Source organism: Cherax quadricarinatus, chromosome 57, assembly GCF_038502225.1.
Source record: "Cherax quadricarinatus isolate ZL_2023a chromosome 57, ASM3850222v1, whole genome shotgun sequence".
Classification (NCBI taxonomy): domain Eukaryota; kingdom Metazoa; phylum Arthropoda; class Malacostraca; order Decapoda; family Parastacidae; genus Cherax; species Cherax quadricarinatus.
The window spans coordinates 5,530,932-5,548,309 of NC_091348.1; the positions used below are offsets into that span (position 1 = coordinate 5,530,932).

The 17,378-nt window shown below is 46.8% G+C and overlaps 1 protein-coding gene across 1 annotated transcript in view; it reads right to left on the minus strand.

Moving 5' to 3' along the window:
- Nucleotides 1-2,776: 2,776 nt before the first annotated feature.
- LOC128693517 (uncharacterized) overlaps nt 2,777-17,378 on the minus strand; it is a 31,296-nt gene continuing 16,694 nt past the window's right edge. The window contains exons 5-7 of the mRNA XM_070097278.1: nt 6,539-6,628; nt 3,481-3,605; nt 2,777-3,007 (exon numbers count right to left, since the gene is read on the minus strand). Coding sequence (XP_069953379.1) covers nt 2,777-3,007; nt 3,481-3,605; nt 6,539-6,628 — 446 coding nt within the window. The remainder of the gene's footprint in view (nt 3,008-3,480; nt 3,606-6,538; nt 6,629-17,378) is intronic.

Genomic DNA, 17,378 nt, shown 5'->3' on the forward strand with positions numbered 1-17,378 from the left:
TGGTCATACAGGGTCATAATTGGTCATACAGGGTCATAATTGGTCATACAGGGTCATAACTGGTCATACAGGGTCATAATTGGTCATACAGGGTCATAATTGGTCATACAGGGTCATAACTGGTCATACAGGGTCATAATTGGTCATACAGGGTCATAATTGGTCATACAGGGTCATAACTGGTCATACAGGGTCATAACTGGTCATACATGGTCATAACTGGTCATACATGATCATGTAATAAAATTGGTAAATTGGTACTTATAGTAACCAAGTGTAGCGTGAGTCTTGTGCTAAGTGAACCACACCAGTGGTGAGTCTTGTGCTAAGTGAACCACACCAGTGGTGAGTCTTGTGCTAAGTGAACCACACCAGTGGTGAGTCTTGTGCTAAGTGAACCACACCAGTGGTGAGTCTTGTGCTAAGTGAACCACACCAGTGGTGAGTCTTGTGCTAAGTGAACCACACCAGTGGTGAGTCTTGTGCTAAGTGAACCACACCAGTGGTGAGTCTTGTGCTAAGTGAACCACACCAGTGGTGAGTCTTGTGCTAAGTGAACCACACCAGTGGTGAGTCTCGTGCTAAGTGAACCACATCAGTGGTGAGTCTCGTGCTAAGTGAACCACACCAGTGGTGAGTCTTGTGCTAAGTGAACCACACCAGTGGTGAGTCTTGTGCTAAGTGAACCACACCAGTGGTGAGTCTTGTGCTAAGTGAACCACACCAGTGGTTAGTCTTGTGCTAAGTGAACCACACCAGTGGTGAGTCTCGTGCTAAGTGAACCACATCAGTGGTGAGTCTTGTGCTAAGTGAACCACATCAGTGGTGAGTCTTGTGCTAAGTGAACCACATCAGTGGTGAGTCTTGTGCTAAGTGAACCACATCAGTGGTGAGTCTTGTGCTAAGTGAACCACATCAGTGGTGAGTCTTGTGCTAAGTGAACCACACCAGTGGTGAGTCTCGTGCTAAGTGAACCACACCAGTGGTGAGTCTCGTGCTAAGTGAACCACACCAGTGGTGAGTCTTGTGCTAAGTGAACCACATCAGTGGTGAGTCTTGTGCTAAGTGAACCACATCAGTGGTGAGTCTTGTGCTAAGTGAACCACATCAGTGGTGAGTCTTGTGCTAAGTGAACCACATCAGTGGTGAGTCTTGTGCTAAGTGAACCACATCAGTGGTGAGTCTTGTGCTAAGTGAACCACATCAGTGGTGAGTCTTGTGCTAAGTGAACCACATCAGTGGTGAGTCTTGTGCTAAGTGAACCACATCAGTGGTGAGTCTTGTGCTAAGTGAACCACATCAGTGGTGAGTCTTGTGCTAAGTGAACCACATCAGTGGTGAGTCTTGTGCTAAGTGAACCACACCAGTGGTGAGTCTCGTGCTAAGTGAACCACACCAGTGGTGAGTCTTGTGCTAAGTGAACTACACGAGTGGTGAGTCTTGTGCTAAGTGAACCACACCAGTGGTGAGTCTTGTGCTAAGTGAACCACACCAGTGGTGAGTCTTGTGCTAAGTGAACCACACCAGTGGTGAGTCTTGTGCTAAGTGAATCACACCAGTGGTGAGTCTTGTGCTAAGTGAACCACACCAGTGGTGAGTCTCGTGCTAAGTGAACCACACCAGTGGTGAGTCTCGTGCTAAGTGAACCACACCAGTGGTGAGTCGTGCTAAGTGAACCACACCAGTGGTGAGTCTTGTGCTAAGTGAACCACACCAGTGGTGAGTCTTGTGCTAAGTGAACCACACCAGTGGTGAGTCTTGTGCTAAGTGAACCACACCAGTGGTGAGTCTTGTGCTAAGTGAACCACACCAGTGGTGAGTCTTGTGCTAAGTGAACCACACCAGTGGTGAGTCTTGTGCTAAGTGAACCACACCAGTGGCGAGTCTCGTGCTAAGTGAACCACACCAGTGGTGAGTCTTGTGCTAAGTGAACCACACCGGTGGTGAGTCTCGTAGTAAGTGAACCACACCAGTGGTGAGTCTTGTGCTACGTGAACCACACCAGTGGTGAGTCTCGTGCTAAGTGAACCACACCAGTGTTGAAAATTTTGAAACCGATCAGATGAGTCATTCTCCAGTTATGTCACGGGTTTCAACAATTCCAAGATTTTTCTTTACTCTTTTGCTACACCATGAAAGCCAGCTGCACGTAGACCAGACTTAATGGGTACTATTATCCTAGCTCTAAGTTGCATCAGATATTAAATGCTGAATTATTTAACGTGATTTAAGGGGAATACAAATTTCTTGCTATTTCCCATATACAAGTGTCAGAGGTATACCAACATTTCATTTTCACTCTCCGCCATCGTGAATGCACTCTGGAGGAAGTAAACACTATGGCACCAGGTCAATGTACTCTGGAAGGAAACTGGATTCCAGCATCTGATCACTCACTTGCGTGAGTGATCAGATCAAACGTCATGCAACGTTTGCGATAAGTACAGATCTCTATCCATCCTGAACAGAGTTACCTGACTGCCTGGAGGTGTTCTGGAGGTCAACGACCCCCGCGACCTGGGTTATGATAAGGGTTTCTTATTATACTCCTTTAATATTATTCCCCATTCCCGTAGCGGCGCTCTCATGGTTCATCTGCCCCGACTCTCACCACCACCTGCCCTCGCTCCAGCTGTGTATCTACTGTTATTGGTCATCACCTTCTGGCAAGATGACACCTTGTGTAAGATAATGCTACCCCTTCAGAACGCGAACTTCTAAGTAATGTGTTACGCCCTTGTCTATTATCTTGTTTTCTAAGACTCGTATGTATGTTCTAATTGTCAACTATTTTGTATGTTAATCTAGTTGAACTTCTAGGGTAGCGGAGCCAAGTATGACGAGATGCCGAATGTGGTGAGAGACCAGGTGTGGTGAGAGACCAGGTGTGGTGAAAGGCCAGGTGTGGTGAAAGGCCAGGTGTGGTGAAAGGCCAGGTGTGGCGTGAGAACATGTTTAAAATGAGTTCAGTTATGATGGGAGACAAAGCCAGGAGTGAATGAGTTGTCTGAAAAAGAATGCATTACAATGATATGTCAGTATGTTAAAAGTTTGAACCCTGAGTTAACAGTAATTATCAATACTATTATAATCATAACTAAGCGCGTAATTATCAATAAAATACGTAACTCCAACAATACTCTTAGTTTGCCATGATAGAGGGAGTACAGTTGGCGGGTTATACGAGATCTTCAGGTTAAATTTGAGTTATGTGCTTAGATAAATATAAGGATAATGGAAGAATCAATGTTAAAAACATTCCTTAGGATTTTCTAAGCTGAAGACACATTTTGTATTGAACGTTTCACGTTCAATGCAAAATGATTCACAATAGTCATAGTTCTGCTAGATATAAGCAGGCGAGTAGTGGGCAGCAGGTGGCCTACTGAAGCACTGAGGGATGCCTGCTAGATACTACATCTTTTGTGTGCAGGAAACCTAATGTAGATTGTTTATGTATTTACTTTAGTTGTAGCTTACTGGTATTTTGATCGTGTTTTGTCTCGGTATTAATGCAGCTTCTTCCGTGCTGGGTTCTAGACGCAGTCTGGTGTTCCTGTATTCCTGTTGCAGGTTCGAGTGGTTGGATTTGTGACTGCCAAGGTCTGTAAGTGTGCTTTATGGTGTGGCTGCAACTCCTATTACTGCAGGAGAGTGTTGGTGTGATGTATTCCGTGGTGTGGCTTGAAGGGGAGATAAATCTATTAGTGCTGTCTTTGTTATATATAGCAAGAATTTATTGTGCTCGGTTTCTGAGGTCTCGGATAATGTGTACGAGAAGCTGCGAGTATCATACAGATTATTTAAAGATGTCACATTCTGTCAAGATTTACCTGACTGGAGCTCTTGTAGGCTCCGAGGGACAAAATGATTGTGCTTTATTTTCTCAGGTGGTGGTCTTAACAGTATAGAATAAGGTCACTTTTGTTTCCAGGGTTTTATATCTTAAACCAGAGACGACTCTCTTATTAATGAGCAGGACGTCAAAGAGGCTATTTGCCGTTAATTCTTCAAGAGTGAACTGTATAGAAGGTTCGACTGTGTTCAGTTTATTTTTGAGGCTGTCCAGCAAGTTTTGAATGCTAGGTGCTTGAACATCAGACTTGTGTGAGCGAGTTAGCTTTGAGTGAGTGGAGGTAAGTGATTTTTTGTGACGTGACAGGCTGTTGGAGTGTGAGCAAGGTAACACTTACTGAAGAGATTCTGAGAAACTGGTTAGCCGGACTTTAGTTATGGTGGTGGGAAGTACAATGTCTGCCTTGTAAAGGAAGGGTGAGAATGATGTAATTCGGAGGACCATCTGAACTGCTATTTCAACATTCTTCTGGCAAGACAGTGACAATGAATGGCGGTGAACGTGTTATGCAGAGCATTTCGGAAAACTTAAGTTAATTTTGTCCTCAGGATGTGATTCACATCAGTCGGGTAACACCCAGGTACCTACTAACTGCTAGGTGAACACGGACAGCAGGTGTAAGAAAACATCCCAAATGTTTCCACAATACCTACAAGATAATTAGACATGTGCAACATCTGGGTATCTTTATTTGTAGACGTTACGCTATACAAACTCAAGGACATAAGAGGAAGGCTGATTTTGTTCTCTTCCTCCAATTTACCGATTTTCTCTCAGTCATAACTCGAGAAAATCTCACTCGATCCCACTCAAATTCTGAACACTTTACTTACCCAGCTTCCCATTTCAAACCCTGGATAACTGGATGAAGGTTCGTACAGCAGTTGACATGTGCAAGTGTTCTCTGCTCCATTTTTCACGGATTTATTTTTTCAAAATCATCTTTTGTCTGGTATGAGAGTTTCGGGTGTCAGCGAGTGTTTAACCTTGCATTATTATAGATTCACATATATGTACAGGCGCATGTTGGTTGTAGGGTTGGTGATGGTGGTTGTGATGATGGTGGTTGTGGTGATGGTGGTTGTGGTGATGGTGGTTGTGGTGATGGTGGTAGTGGTGGTGATGGTGGCAGCAGTAGTGATGGTGATGGTGGCAGTGGTGGTGATGGCAATGGTGGTAGTGGTGGTGGTGATGGTGGCAGTGGTGATAGTAACAATGATGGTGAAGTGGTGGTGATTAGGGGGTGGTGATTAGGGGTAGTGGTGAAGGTGGTAGTGATGATGGTGGTAGTGGTGGTGATGGGGGTAGTTGTGTTGACGGTCGTAGTGGTGCTGCTGGTAGTGGTGCTGGGGGTGGTAGTGGCGCTGGGGGTAATGGTTGCAGTTCTGGTAATGGTAGTAGTGGTGGTGGTAATGGTAGTGGTGGTGGTAATGGTAGTAGTGGTGGTAATGTTGGTAGTGGTGGTAATGTTGGTAGTGGTGCTGGTGGTAGTGGTGCTGGTGGTAGTGGTGAGGATGGTAGTATTAGTAGCTGTGATGGACACGTTATACACATGCATACATGTGAATTCACTTGCCCAAGAATGCATGTATACATAAATATATGCATTCATACTTATAAACAATACATACACGAATACACAAATAAATGTTGCATACGCTAATACATACATGCACAGATACATTTATACGTACAGACAATACATATACACACACATACGTCTACTGTACGTACACATACTTATGTAAAGGGTGTTCATGTAAATATACATATCCATGCCTACACATACACATGCATACATTCATACAAACACATACACAACACATACGTAAATATGCATATACAAGTTTATACGCATATTTTGCTGCACTGGAGTATAACCACTCTATACTATTCTTTGTGCATGTATTGAGGTACATTATTAGAGGTTATACAGTGCCTATACAGGCCTGGTCACAGACCGGGCCGCGGGGGCGTTGACCCCCGGAACTCTCTCCAGGTAAACTCCAGGTAGGGGGAATGGAAGACATTTAGGTTTAATTCGGGGAACTGGAGCACAAATTCAGTTTCCTAGATCACGAGCCCTTCACCAGCGTCAAGGAAAATCCCTTGAGGGGTCACTGAGGTAGAGGAGGCTGATCTTATAGAATACGGGGGGATACCTTTCTCGAATCACACGGTAACCAAAATATAATAGTAACAATAATAAATCTTTATTTCTACAATATATGTACAAGGTATACAGTCCTAGCTGACATCAGTGACATGCTACTATATAGAAAGTCGCTTGTTATGATGAGCATTTCGGGCAAATTAGGTCAGTTTTGTTTCAGGATGCGACCCACACCGGTCGACTAACACATACCTATTTTACTGATAGATGAACATAGACAACAGGTTTCCTAAGGAAACACGTGTCCACCCGTACCGGCGATCGACCCCCGTTGAGTGTGCTAGTGATCGAGCGACAAGAGCGAGTGATGCACCAATACACCAGCCTGCCTCTTGTATTATTTTTCTGTTTTTATCTATTGTCCTCTTGTATACATGTGTGTGTCCCTATGTGTGCATCCATCCTATTTTGACAACTTCCCTCTCCGTTTCTTCCTCTCTTTCTGTGTCTAGGGGCACATGCCTAGGGGAAGCGAGATTTGCCCCGCCACACTGCCTTCTCAGACTCACCTGGTGTTGGGGCGCGGATGAGTGTGGGCGCGCCTGGTGTGGGCGTGGGTCTGGGTGCCATCACTGACACTAGCACTGCTACTCCCACTGCTGCTGGACCAGCCACACACCGCCAACCACCGCACAGGAAAGAAGTGGAAAGACAACTATGTAAATTTATAAAGGGAATAATTCATATACAGAAGGCAGAGAACACACGAAAATAGGGAGATCAGTCGCAGAGCCAGGAATGAGTACGCACATGTAAGGAGAGAGGCCCAGCGACAGTATGAAAATGACATAGCATCGAGAATCAAGACTGACCCGAAACTGTTGTATAGCCACATCAGGAGGAAGACAACAGTCAAAGACCAGGTGATCAGATTAAGGACAGAAGGTGGAGAACTCACAAGAAATGATCAGGAGGTATGTGAGGAGCTGAACAGGAGATTTAAGGAAGTTTTTACAGTAGAGACAGGAAGGGCAGTGGGAAGACAGCACAGAAGGGAACATCAAGAGGGAATATACCAACAAGTGTTGGATGACACACGAACAACTGAGGAGGAGGTGAAGAAGCTCTTAAGTGACCTTGACACCTCAAAGGCGATGGGACCGGACAACATCTCCCCATCATGGAGAAGATTATCAGGAGGAGAGTGGTCGAACACCTGGAAAGGAACAAGATTATAAATGAAAACCAGCATGGGTTCATGGAAGGCAAATCTTGTATCACAAACCTCCTGGAGTTTTATGACAAGGTAACAGAAGTAAGACACGAGAGAGAGGGGTGGGTAGATTGCGTTTTCCTAGACTGCAGGAAGGCCTTTGACACAGTTCCCCACAAGAGATTAGTGCAGAAGCTGGAGGATCAGGCGCACGTAAAAGGGAGGGCACTGCAATGGATAAGGGAATACCTGACAGGGAGGCAGCAACGAGTCATGGTACGTGAAGAGGTATCACAGTGGGCGCCTGTGACGAGCGGGGTCCCACAGGGGTCAGTTCTAGGACCAGTGCTATTTTTGATATATGTGAACGACATGATGGAAGGAATAGACTCTGAAGTGTCCCTGTTCGCAGATGACGTGAAGTTGATGAGAAGAATTAAATCGGACGAGGATGAGGCAGGACTGCAAAGAGACCTGGACAGGCTGGACATGTGGTCCAGCAACTGGCTTCTCGAATTCAATCCAGCCAAATGCAAAGTCATGAAGATTGGGGAGGGGCAAAGAAGACCGCAGACAGAGTATAGGCTAGGTGGACAAAGACTACAGACCTCACTCAGGGAGAAAGACCTTGGGGTGACCATAACACCGAGCACATCACCGGAGGCACACATCAACCAAATAACTGCTGCAGCATATGGGCGCCTGGCAAACCTGAGAATAGCGTTCCGATACCTTAATAAGGAATCGTTCAAGACACTGTACACTGTGTATGTTAGGCCCATACTGGAGTATGCAGCACCAGTCTGGAACCCACACCTGGTCAAGCACGTCAAGAAGTTAGAGAAAGTACAAAGGTTTGCAACAAGGCTAGTCCCAGAGCTCAGGGGAATGTCGTACGAGGAAAGGTTAAGGGAAATCGGACTGACGACACTGGAGGACAGAAGGGTCAGGGGAGACATGATAACGACATACAAGATACTGCGGGGAATAGACAAGGTGGACAGAGATAGGATGTTCCAGAGAGGGGACACAGAAACAAGGGGTCACAACTGGAAGCTGAAGACTCAGACGAGTCACAGGGACGTTAGGAAGTATTTCTTCAGTCATAGAGTTGTCAGGAAGTGGAATAGCCTAGCAAGTGAAGTAGTGGAGGCAGGAACCATACATAGTTTTAAGAAGAGGTATGACAAAGCTCAGGAAGCAGAGAGAGAGAGGACCTAGTAGCGATCAGTGAAGAGGCGGGGCCAGGAGCTGAGTCTCGACCCCTGCAACCACAATTAGGTGAGTACAATTAGGTGAGTACACACACACACACACACACACACACACACACACACACACACACACACACACACACACACACACACACACACACACACCCACACACTCCCACACCCACACACCCACCCACATATACAGACTCACACATACACTCCCCCCCTCCCCACCAACCTCTCACTCCTTCCCCTGATCATCCCCCTCTCTCATTCACCCTCCTTCTCCCCACCTCTCCCTCCTTCCCCCCTCTCCCTCTCCCATTCACCCCCTTGCTTCTCCCTCCTTCTCACTCCCCATATTCCCCCCTAAATCCCCCTCCCTACCCCTCTCCCATAAAGCCACTGTCGAGAGTTCCTCCTCTACCTTCCCCCCCACAATCGGACAAACACACTACTAACCTAACACATAGAATTACATAAGTTTTCCATTCTGAGGCAATAAAATAAAAAAAAATGGGTTGCCAGAGAGCAGGAAGGAAAACCAAGGGACAGGAGGATGAATCTGCAAAGGAAGATTGGGCAGCAGAGCTCACAAAAAGGGAACATGAATGGGAAAAGAAACTAGAAGAACTTAGCATGAGAATGGAAGAGAGGATAGATATGGAAAGCAGGAAGTGGGAGATGCAAGTCATAGCAGCAGAGGCTAGGATACAGAGATTAGAAGAGGAACTGAAAAATCTGAAACAGCCTAAAGAACTAAAGAACATTTTGGGAATGACATCAGAGACTGCTACCTCAGTCACAAATAAGGGGACTGTAGGGAAAGAAGGAGCAAAACTGCATGTAGAAGCTCTATCAGAGGGGACTGTAGTAAATGAAAGAGCTAAGCTATATGTGGAAGCCTTAACAGACCACAGCAGAGCCCAGGGAAAGCCGAGAAGGGAAAATGACAGGCCACAGAGCCCAAGTACAATAGTGAAACTGAACAAAGGAAAGCTGCAATGGAGGAAATTAAATTGAATGAGTGGATACACAAGGATATGCAGTGGGAGAATGAAAGGGAGAGGTCAGTCTTTGTGTATGGGTTCCAGGAAGTTGAAGGGGAAACATATGAAACAAGAAAACAAGGGGAAAAAAAGCAATTGAAAGCATCATAAAAGCAATAGGAGAAGATGACATGACCCAGCTGGAAAATTTTCGGAGAATAGGGGGGTTTGCAAGAAGAAGAACCCGGCCAGTGAAAGTGACTTTCAAGGCAGAATCGACTCGGAACAGGATCCTGCAGGAGAAAGCAAGATTAAGGGACATGCCGGCATACAGGAAGGTGTATCTCGACCGCGACAGAACACAAGAAGAAAGGCAGAAACTGAGAGAGATGGTACAAAGGCGAAAGGAGGAAAGAGAGGGGATGGAGGAGACAGACAGGAGATCCCAGACCCAGGAAGAAGATCAAATACAGCCTCCCTCACAACTTCCTATAGAAGCCCCCCAACCAGGTCAACCCCAGTGCAACCAAACATTCTAAACCAAAACACCCATGCCATATCCAATGCCCCCACCCACTGCATTACAAACTCCACCCCCACAGCAACCACCCATAGTTCCTTATCAGGTCTCCCACTTCCCCAACCCCAATATACCTCCCAGACCACAGTCTTAGAAAAGAAGTTGAAGGTGTGGTATACAAATGCAGATGGAATAACAAATAAGTGTGAGGAGTGGCATGAAAGAATCAAGGAGACATCCCCAGACATAATAGCACTCACAGAAACAAAACTCACCAGAATAATAACAGATGCAGTCTTTCCATCCGGATATCAAATCCTCAGGAAAGACAGAGGTAGGGGAGGGGAATGAGGAGTTGCACTGCTCATTAAAAACCAGTGGGGTTTTGAGAAAATGGAAGGAATGGATGGCACGGGCGAAAGGGACTACTTAGTAGGAACAATCCAGTCTGAGGGACATAAGGTGATAATTGCAGTAATGTACAACCCACCACAGAACTGCAGGAGGCCAAGAGAAGAATACGATGAGAGCAACAGAGCAATGGTCGACACACTAGCCGAGGTGGCCAGAAGAGCACACATGGGGGGAGCAAAGTTACTAGTTATGGGTGATTTCAATCACAAGGAGATTGACTGGGAAAACCTGGAGCCCCATGGGGGTCCCGAAACATGGAGAGCCAAGATGATGGATGTGGTACTGGAAAACCTCATGCATCAACATGTTAGAGACACTACCAGAGAGAGAGGTGAGGATGATCCAGCAAGACTGGACCTTGTATTCACCTTGAGTAGTTCGGACATCGAGGATATCATGTATGAAAGGCCCCTGGGAGCTAGTGATCATGTGGTTCTGTGCTTTGACTACATAGTTGAGCTTCAAGTGGAGAGAGTAGCAGGAATAGGATGGGAAAAACCAAACTACAAAAGGGGGAACTACTCAGGCATGAGGAACTTCCTGCAAGACATTCAGTGGGAGAGGGAACTGACAGGAAAACCAGTACAAGAAATGATGGACTATGTGGCAACAAAATGCAAGGAGGCAGAGGAGAGGTTTGTTCCCAAGGGAAACAGAAATAATGGGAAGAACAGAACGAGTCCTTGGTTCACCCAAAGGTGTAGGGAGGCAAAAACTAGGTGTACTAGAGAATGGAAAAGGTACAGAAGACAGAGAACTCAGGAAAATAAAGAGATTAGCCGAAGAGCCAGAAACGAATATGCACAGATAAGAAGGGAGGCTCAGCGACAATATGAAAATGACATAGCATCGAAAGTCAAGTCTGACCCGAAGCTGTTGTATAGCCACATCAGGAGGAAAACAACAGTCAAGGACCAGGTAATCAGACTGAGGAAGGGTGATGGGGAGTTCACAAGAAACGACCGAGAGGTATGTCAGGAGCTCAACACGAGATTTAAAGAAGTATTTACAGTGGAAACCAGTAGGACTCCAGGAAATCAGAACAGGGGGGTACACCAGCAAGTGCTGGATGAGGTACACATAACCAAGGAGGAGGTGAAGAAGCTGCTATGTGAACTTGACACCTCAAAGGCGGTGGGACCAGACAACATCTCTCCGTGGGTCCTTAAAGAGGGAGCAGAGATGCTGTGTGTGCCATTAACAAAGATCTTCAACACATCCATTGAAACTGGGCAACTCCCTGAGGTATGGAAGATGGCAAATGTAGTCCCAATTTTTAAAAAGGGAGACAGACATGAGGCACTAAACTACAGACCTGTATCACTAACGTGTATAGTATGCAAAGTCATGGAGAAGATCATCAGGAGGAGAGTGGTGGAGCACCTGGAAAGAAACAAGTGTATAATTGACAACCAGCACGGTTTCAGGGAAGGAAAATCCTGTGTCACAAACCTACTGGAGTTTTATGACAAGGTGACAGAAGTAAGACAAGAGAGAGAGGGGTGGATCGACTGCATTTTTTTGGACTGCAAGAAGGCCTTCGACACAGTTCCTCACAAGAGGTTACTGCAAAAGCTAGAGGATCAGGCACACATAACAGGAAAGGCACTGCAATGGATCAGAGAATACCTGACAGGGAGGCAACAACGAGTCATGGTACGTGACGAGGTGTCAGAGTGGGCGCCTGTGACAAGCGGGGTTCCACAGGGGTCAGTCCTAGGACCTGTGCTGTTCTTGGTATATGTGAATGACATAACGGAAGGGATAGACTCAGAAGTGTCCTTGTTTGCAGATGATGTGAAGTTAATGAGAAGAATCAAATCGGATGAGGATCAGGCAGGACTACAAAGAGACCTGGACAGGCTACAAGCCTGGTCCAGCAACTGGCTCCTTGAGTTTAACCCTGCCAAATGCAAAGTCATGAAGATTGGGGAAGGGCAAAGAAGACCGCAGACACAATATAGTTTAGATGGCCAAAGACTGCAAACCTCACTCAAGGAAAAAGATCTGGGGGTGAGTATAACACCGAGCATATCTCCTGAGGCGCACATCAATCAGATAACTGCTGCAGCATACGGGCGCCTGGCAAACCTACGGATAGCGTTCCGATACCTCAGTAAGGAATCGTTCAAGACTCTGTATACCATTTACGTCAGGCCCATACTGGAGTATGCAGCACCAGTTTGGAATCCACACCTAGTCAAGCACGTCAAGAAATTAGAGAAAGTGCAAAGGTTTGCAACAAGACTAGTCCCAGAGCTACGGGGATTGTCCTACGAAGAAAGGTTGAGGGAAATCGGCCTGACGACACTGGAGGACAGGAGGGTCAGGGGAGACATGATAACGACATATAAAATACTGCGCGGAATAGACAAGGTGGACAAAGACGGGATGTTCCAGAGATGGGACACAGAAACAAGAGGTCACAATTGGAAGTTGAAGACTCAGATGAATCAAAGGGATGTTAGGAAGTATTTCTTCAGTCATAGAGTAGTCAGGCCGTGGAATAGCCTAGAAAGTGACGTAGTGGAGGCGGGAACCATACATAGTTTTAAGGCGAGGTATGATAAAGCTCATGGGGCAGGGAGAGAGAGGACCTAGTAGCAATCAGTGAAGAGGCGGGGCCAGGAGCTATGACTCGACCCCTGCAACCACAAATAGGTGAGTACAAATAGGTGAGTACACACACACACACACACACACACACACACACACACACACAGGCCCATATTGGAGTATGCGGCACCAGTTTGGAACCCACACCTAGCCAAGCACGTAAAGAAACTAGAGAAAGTGCAAAGGTTTGCAACAAGACTAGTCCCAGAGCTAAGAGGTATGTCCTACGAGGAGAGGTTAAGGGAAATCAACCTGACGACACTGGAGGACAGGAGAGATAGGGGGGACATGATAACGACATACAAAATACTGAGAGGAATTGACAAGGTGGACAAAGACAGGATGTTCCAGAGATTGGACACAGCAACAAGGGGACACAGTTGGAAGCTGAAGACACAGATGAATCACAGGGATGTTAGGAAGTATTTCTTCAGCCACAGAGTAGTCAGGAAGTGGAATAGTTTGGGAAGCGATGTAGTGGAGGCAGGATCCATACATAGCTTTAAGCAGAGGTATGATAAAGCTCACGGCTCAGGGAGAGTGACCTAGTAGCGATCAGTGAAGAGGCGGGTCCAGGAGCTCGGACTCGACCCCCTGCAACCTCAACTAGGTGAGAACTAGGTGAGTAAATGATACGTCTTCGGAGGCTTCTTACTTTATTGTTAAGTCGTGGTGGGTACACAGGCTTGTGTGTTTGTGCCCATGGCCCGGGCAGGGCCATCCCACGAGAGAGAGCTGGAGTAGGCCTTGTGTCTTGCTGCTAGGCCGCTGTGTGAGTGAGGGTGAGGCAAGGGCTGGGCATACTGAAGTGGCAAGGCCTATAGAGGGCAGCACCAGCATGGCGCGAAATATGAACTAAGCTGGCAGACAGCATGGGCTGTCTGTGCAGACAGTACAGGTTGTCTACATACGCTCGGCCACCTACCGCGCGTCGTCCCGACGCGACAATACTGGTGGTAAAAGAAACTCGGTCTCTCTCTCGTAGGAACAGGGCACAGAACACAAAATAAAAACATATATATACATATGGACATGAAAAAAAAACTTCCTACAGGGAGGGAAGAAAAAAACATGTGGGGTGTGCTAAACATCGTGGTCATAGGCAGTGAGCGTCGAAGGGCATCACTGCACGCCTTCCTGCGTCTGGACAGATACTGCAACACAGGAGACATCGCTGCGGCTGAGCTGTGACGTAACAGGGTACGGTCTCCTCTGGAACGGTGAAGCAGTCATCGTAGGAGTCGCTGCAGGTTTTCACTCAACCTGGGGCACGACATGCTGGTGCCCTCGAGTGAGGCGTCGACAAAACTCGGCAACTGGGCAGGACTTCTGGCAAGCGACTCAGGAGGACACTTCTCGACTGGTACTGTCGCTGGGCTGTCACTGCCGGCGAGCGTGGAGCGAGTTGTGGAGCGAGTCGTGGCAGAGACGACTGGGCGAAACATCTGGGAGTCGTAACATCATACACCAGACTGCAGTGAGAGAGCTAGCAGTCAAAGTGACATCTTCTTTGTGCAGGCTGCTCACTGAAGCTTGTGACACGAGGCTGACACAGCGCCTGCCGACAGGGCTAACTGCGGCTTGACGAGTGTCATTCTCTCGGCAGTTGGAGTTATAGCAGAGGTTAGTCTAAGCGTCCCCAGACTTGTTTCTCTACATATAACTGCACTCTGAAGGTCTGGAGGTGAAGTGAAACAAATCTCGATGGGAATCGTAGCAGGTACGATTCTGCAGAACATCATGAGCGACGAGCATAAAAGCTTTCTGTACAAGAGGGCTCATACACTCAGGGCTGTCTGATAGCTGTCAAACACACTGGTCACACGGGTGACTTAACACAGTGGTGCTACTCAGGTCTGGCTCAGACCTCACTGGACACACGGAAACTTGTACACACACCGCGGTACAACATGGCTTAAACTAGCAAATGATGCTTTTCTGTGCATAAAACTGACACTAAGACATACTAAAATGTGAGAACACTGACTGAGAGGAATTAATTAACACACGACATATATCTTCTCTCAATCTTCTCGACAATACTGAAATAATTACTAGAAACACTCGATGGTGACATCATGTGATGTCAGGCGTGATGTCGCGAGGTGACGTCAGCAGCACTGTGACGTCAGCAGACATCTCGAGGTGACGTCAGGCAGACATCGTGACGTCATGAAGTCGGGCAGCATCGTCGGTGACGTCAATGTGATGCGGGCAGCAGACCACAGCATGTGGCCTGGGACATCTGGTAACTCACGTGGCTTGTAGATCCACGTGACATCGCCCACACCCATGTGACGTCGTGATCTACATGGTGTCGTGATCTACGTGGCATGCTGATCCACGTAGCTTCGAGTAGCCTCGGGCACTCGGATACACAGCTCTGGCAATGAATTCACACGAAAAACAGCAGAAAACACAGCAGAGGGAGTGGGCAGTGGTGAGTGTATGGTAGTGTGGTGAGGTGTGAGTAGGGCGAGCGTGGGTAAGGCAAGGAACGGCCACTTCCTCCTCCTCCTCCCCCACCCACAAACACGTGGAGAAGCTCACACTGGACGCAGAAATCACCACAAAACTCACCTCTGGCTTGCTGAAACAGCTGTGCTGAGCTGAACAACAACAGCAACATACAAGTGACGCCGAACACGTGACTTGAGAAACAGCGTGGGACGCTGTAGCGTGAGGTCACAGGGATGCCACTTACAATTCTCGAAGAAATTCGGCAAATTTCGGCTGGATCCTGCTTGTACCTGTGTCTGGATGCTCAAACGTGCAGACACGACATCAGGATAACTCATTGAGAGACGGATGCTTCTTGCATGGGGTGATGAAGTGAAGATGACTTCATACCTCTTCCTTCCTCTCTCCGGGCAAACCCAACTGCTGCGACCACCGCTGTACCATTTATAACGAAGGATTATTTGGTGTTCTGGTAGCGGGGGTAAATGATACTTCTTCGGAGGCTTCTTACTTTATTGTTAAGTCGTGGTGGGTACACAGGCTTGTGTGTTTGTGCCCATGGCCCGGGCAGGGCCATCCCACGAGAGAGAGCTGGAGTAGGCCTTGTGTCTTGCTGCTAGGCCGCTGTGTGAGTGAGGTGAGGCAAGGCTGGGCATACTGAAGTGGCAAGGCCTATAGGTGGCAGCACCAGCATGGCGCGAAATATGAACTAAGCTGGCAGACAGCATGGGCTGTCTGTGCAGACAGTACAGGCTGTCTACATCTTCTTATACCAGCGTAAAGTCTTAAATATCCACGCATCATTAAAAGAAATCTACAAGGCTTCAAATACTGGAATTTTTTATCAATTACCCAAAGAACAGGGATAATTTTTTTCAACGAGTGTCGAGAAATACAGAGAGAAATTTTCCCTCGTGCATGACGACCAACAACAATCTGTAGTGACGGCATGATGTACCTCTCTCGTATGTTAACTTTCACACAGTCATCCCCTTGGCCTCTCAGACCAATTCCCAATATGGCAACAGAGGTGTCTTCCGGGATGTTATGACAGACGCGGCAGCAAAACTCTAAAATCTATGAGTAATAGACCCATCTAAAGAGGGTATGCATGAGAGAAATGGGGTGGTAGAGATTCTAAGCACCGGAAACCACTATTGCTCGGGTTCATATTTATCTATATCCCCCTTTGGATACATACTCAGCTCTTACAGTGTCCGTGGTTTGATCCCCGGCACGGTGGAAACATTGGCCATGTTTCCTTACGCTTGCTGTTCCTGTTCCTGTTCACCCAGCAGTAAGTAGGTACTTGGGTATTAGTAGACTGTTGTGGGTGGCATCCTGGAGGTGGTAGTATACCTTAGACAGCACAGGGCTCTGAAATGAGCTAAGGTATCAGCTCCTGGCCTGAAAACTGACTTGTGTTAAAAAAACAAAAAACAGAGAAAGGTTAAGTACATTTTTCAACAAGCTAGACAAACACACACGAAGACACAAGGTTGAGTACTCCGGCGCACTAAACGCAAGGATGGTAAACAAGAGGGGAAAAAAATGACATACATGTATCCACACAAAGATAAAAATATGCACACAGATGAATACATACATGAAGGGCCAGACATGGCAGCAACAGCTGCAACATGTTATTCAGTCAACACATCAGTTTAATATGAATGAACGCCAAGCTCCGCATGTCTCAGGTGACTAATTTAGAGAATACTGTAACACTACAGGCTGGATCACTTTCAGTATTACTGGATGATCATCTTCCTGCAACTGACAAAGTGAAGCAAGACTCATGACGGGTAAGTGAGAAATAACAGGAACCTCAAAAACTACTGGTTCTCTGTTGAAGCTTCCTTAGTGTGTGTGTGGACAACCTTGATTTCAAACAGAAAAGTTTAATAACCGGTGGTAAGTGGCACAAGTGAGGCTTCATGGAGAAGATAAAATAACAATATAGATGAGTATTGTATATGTCGG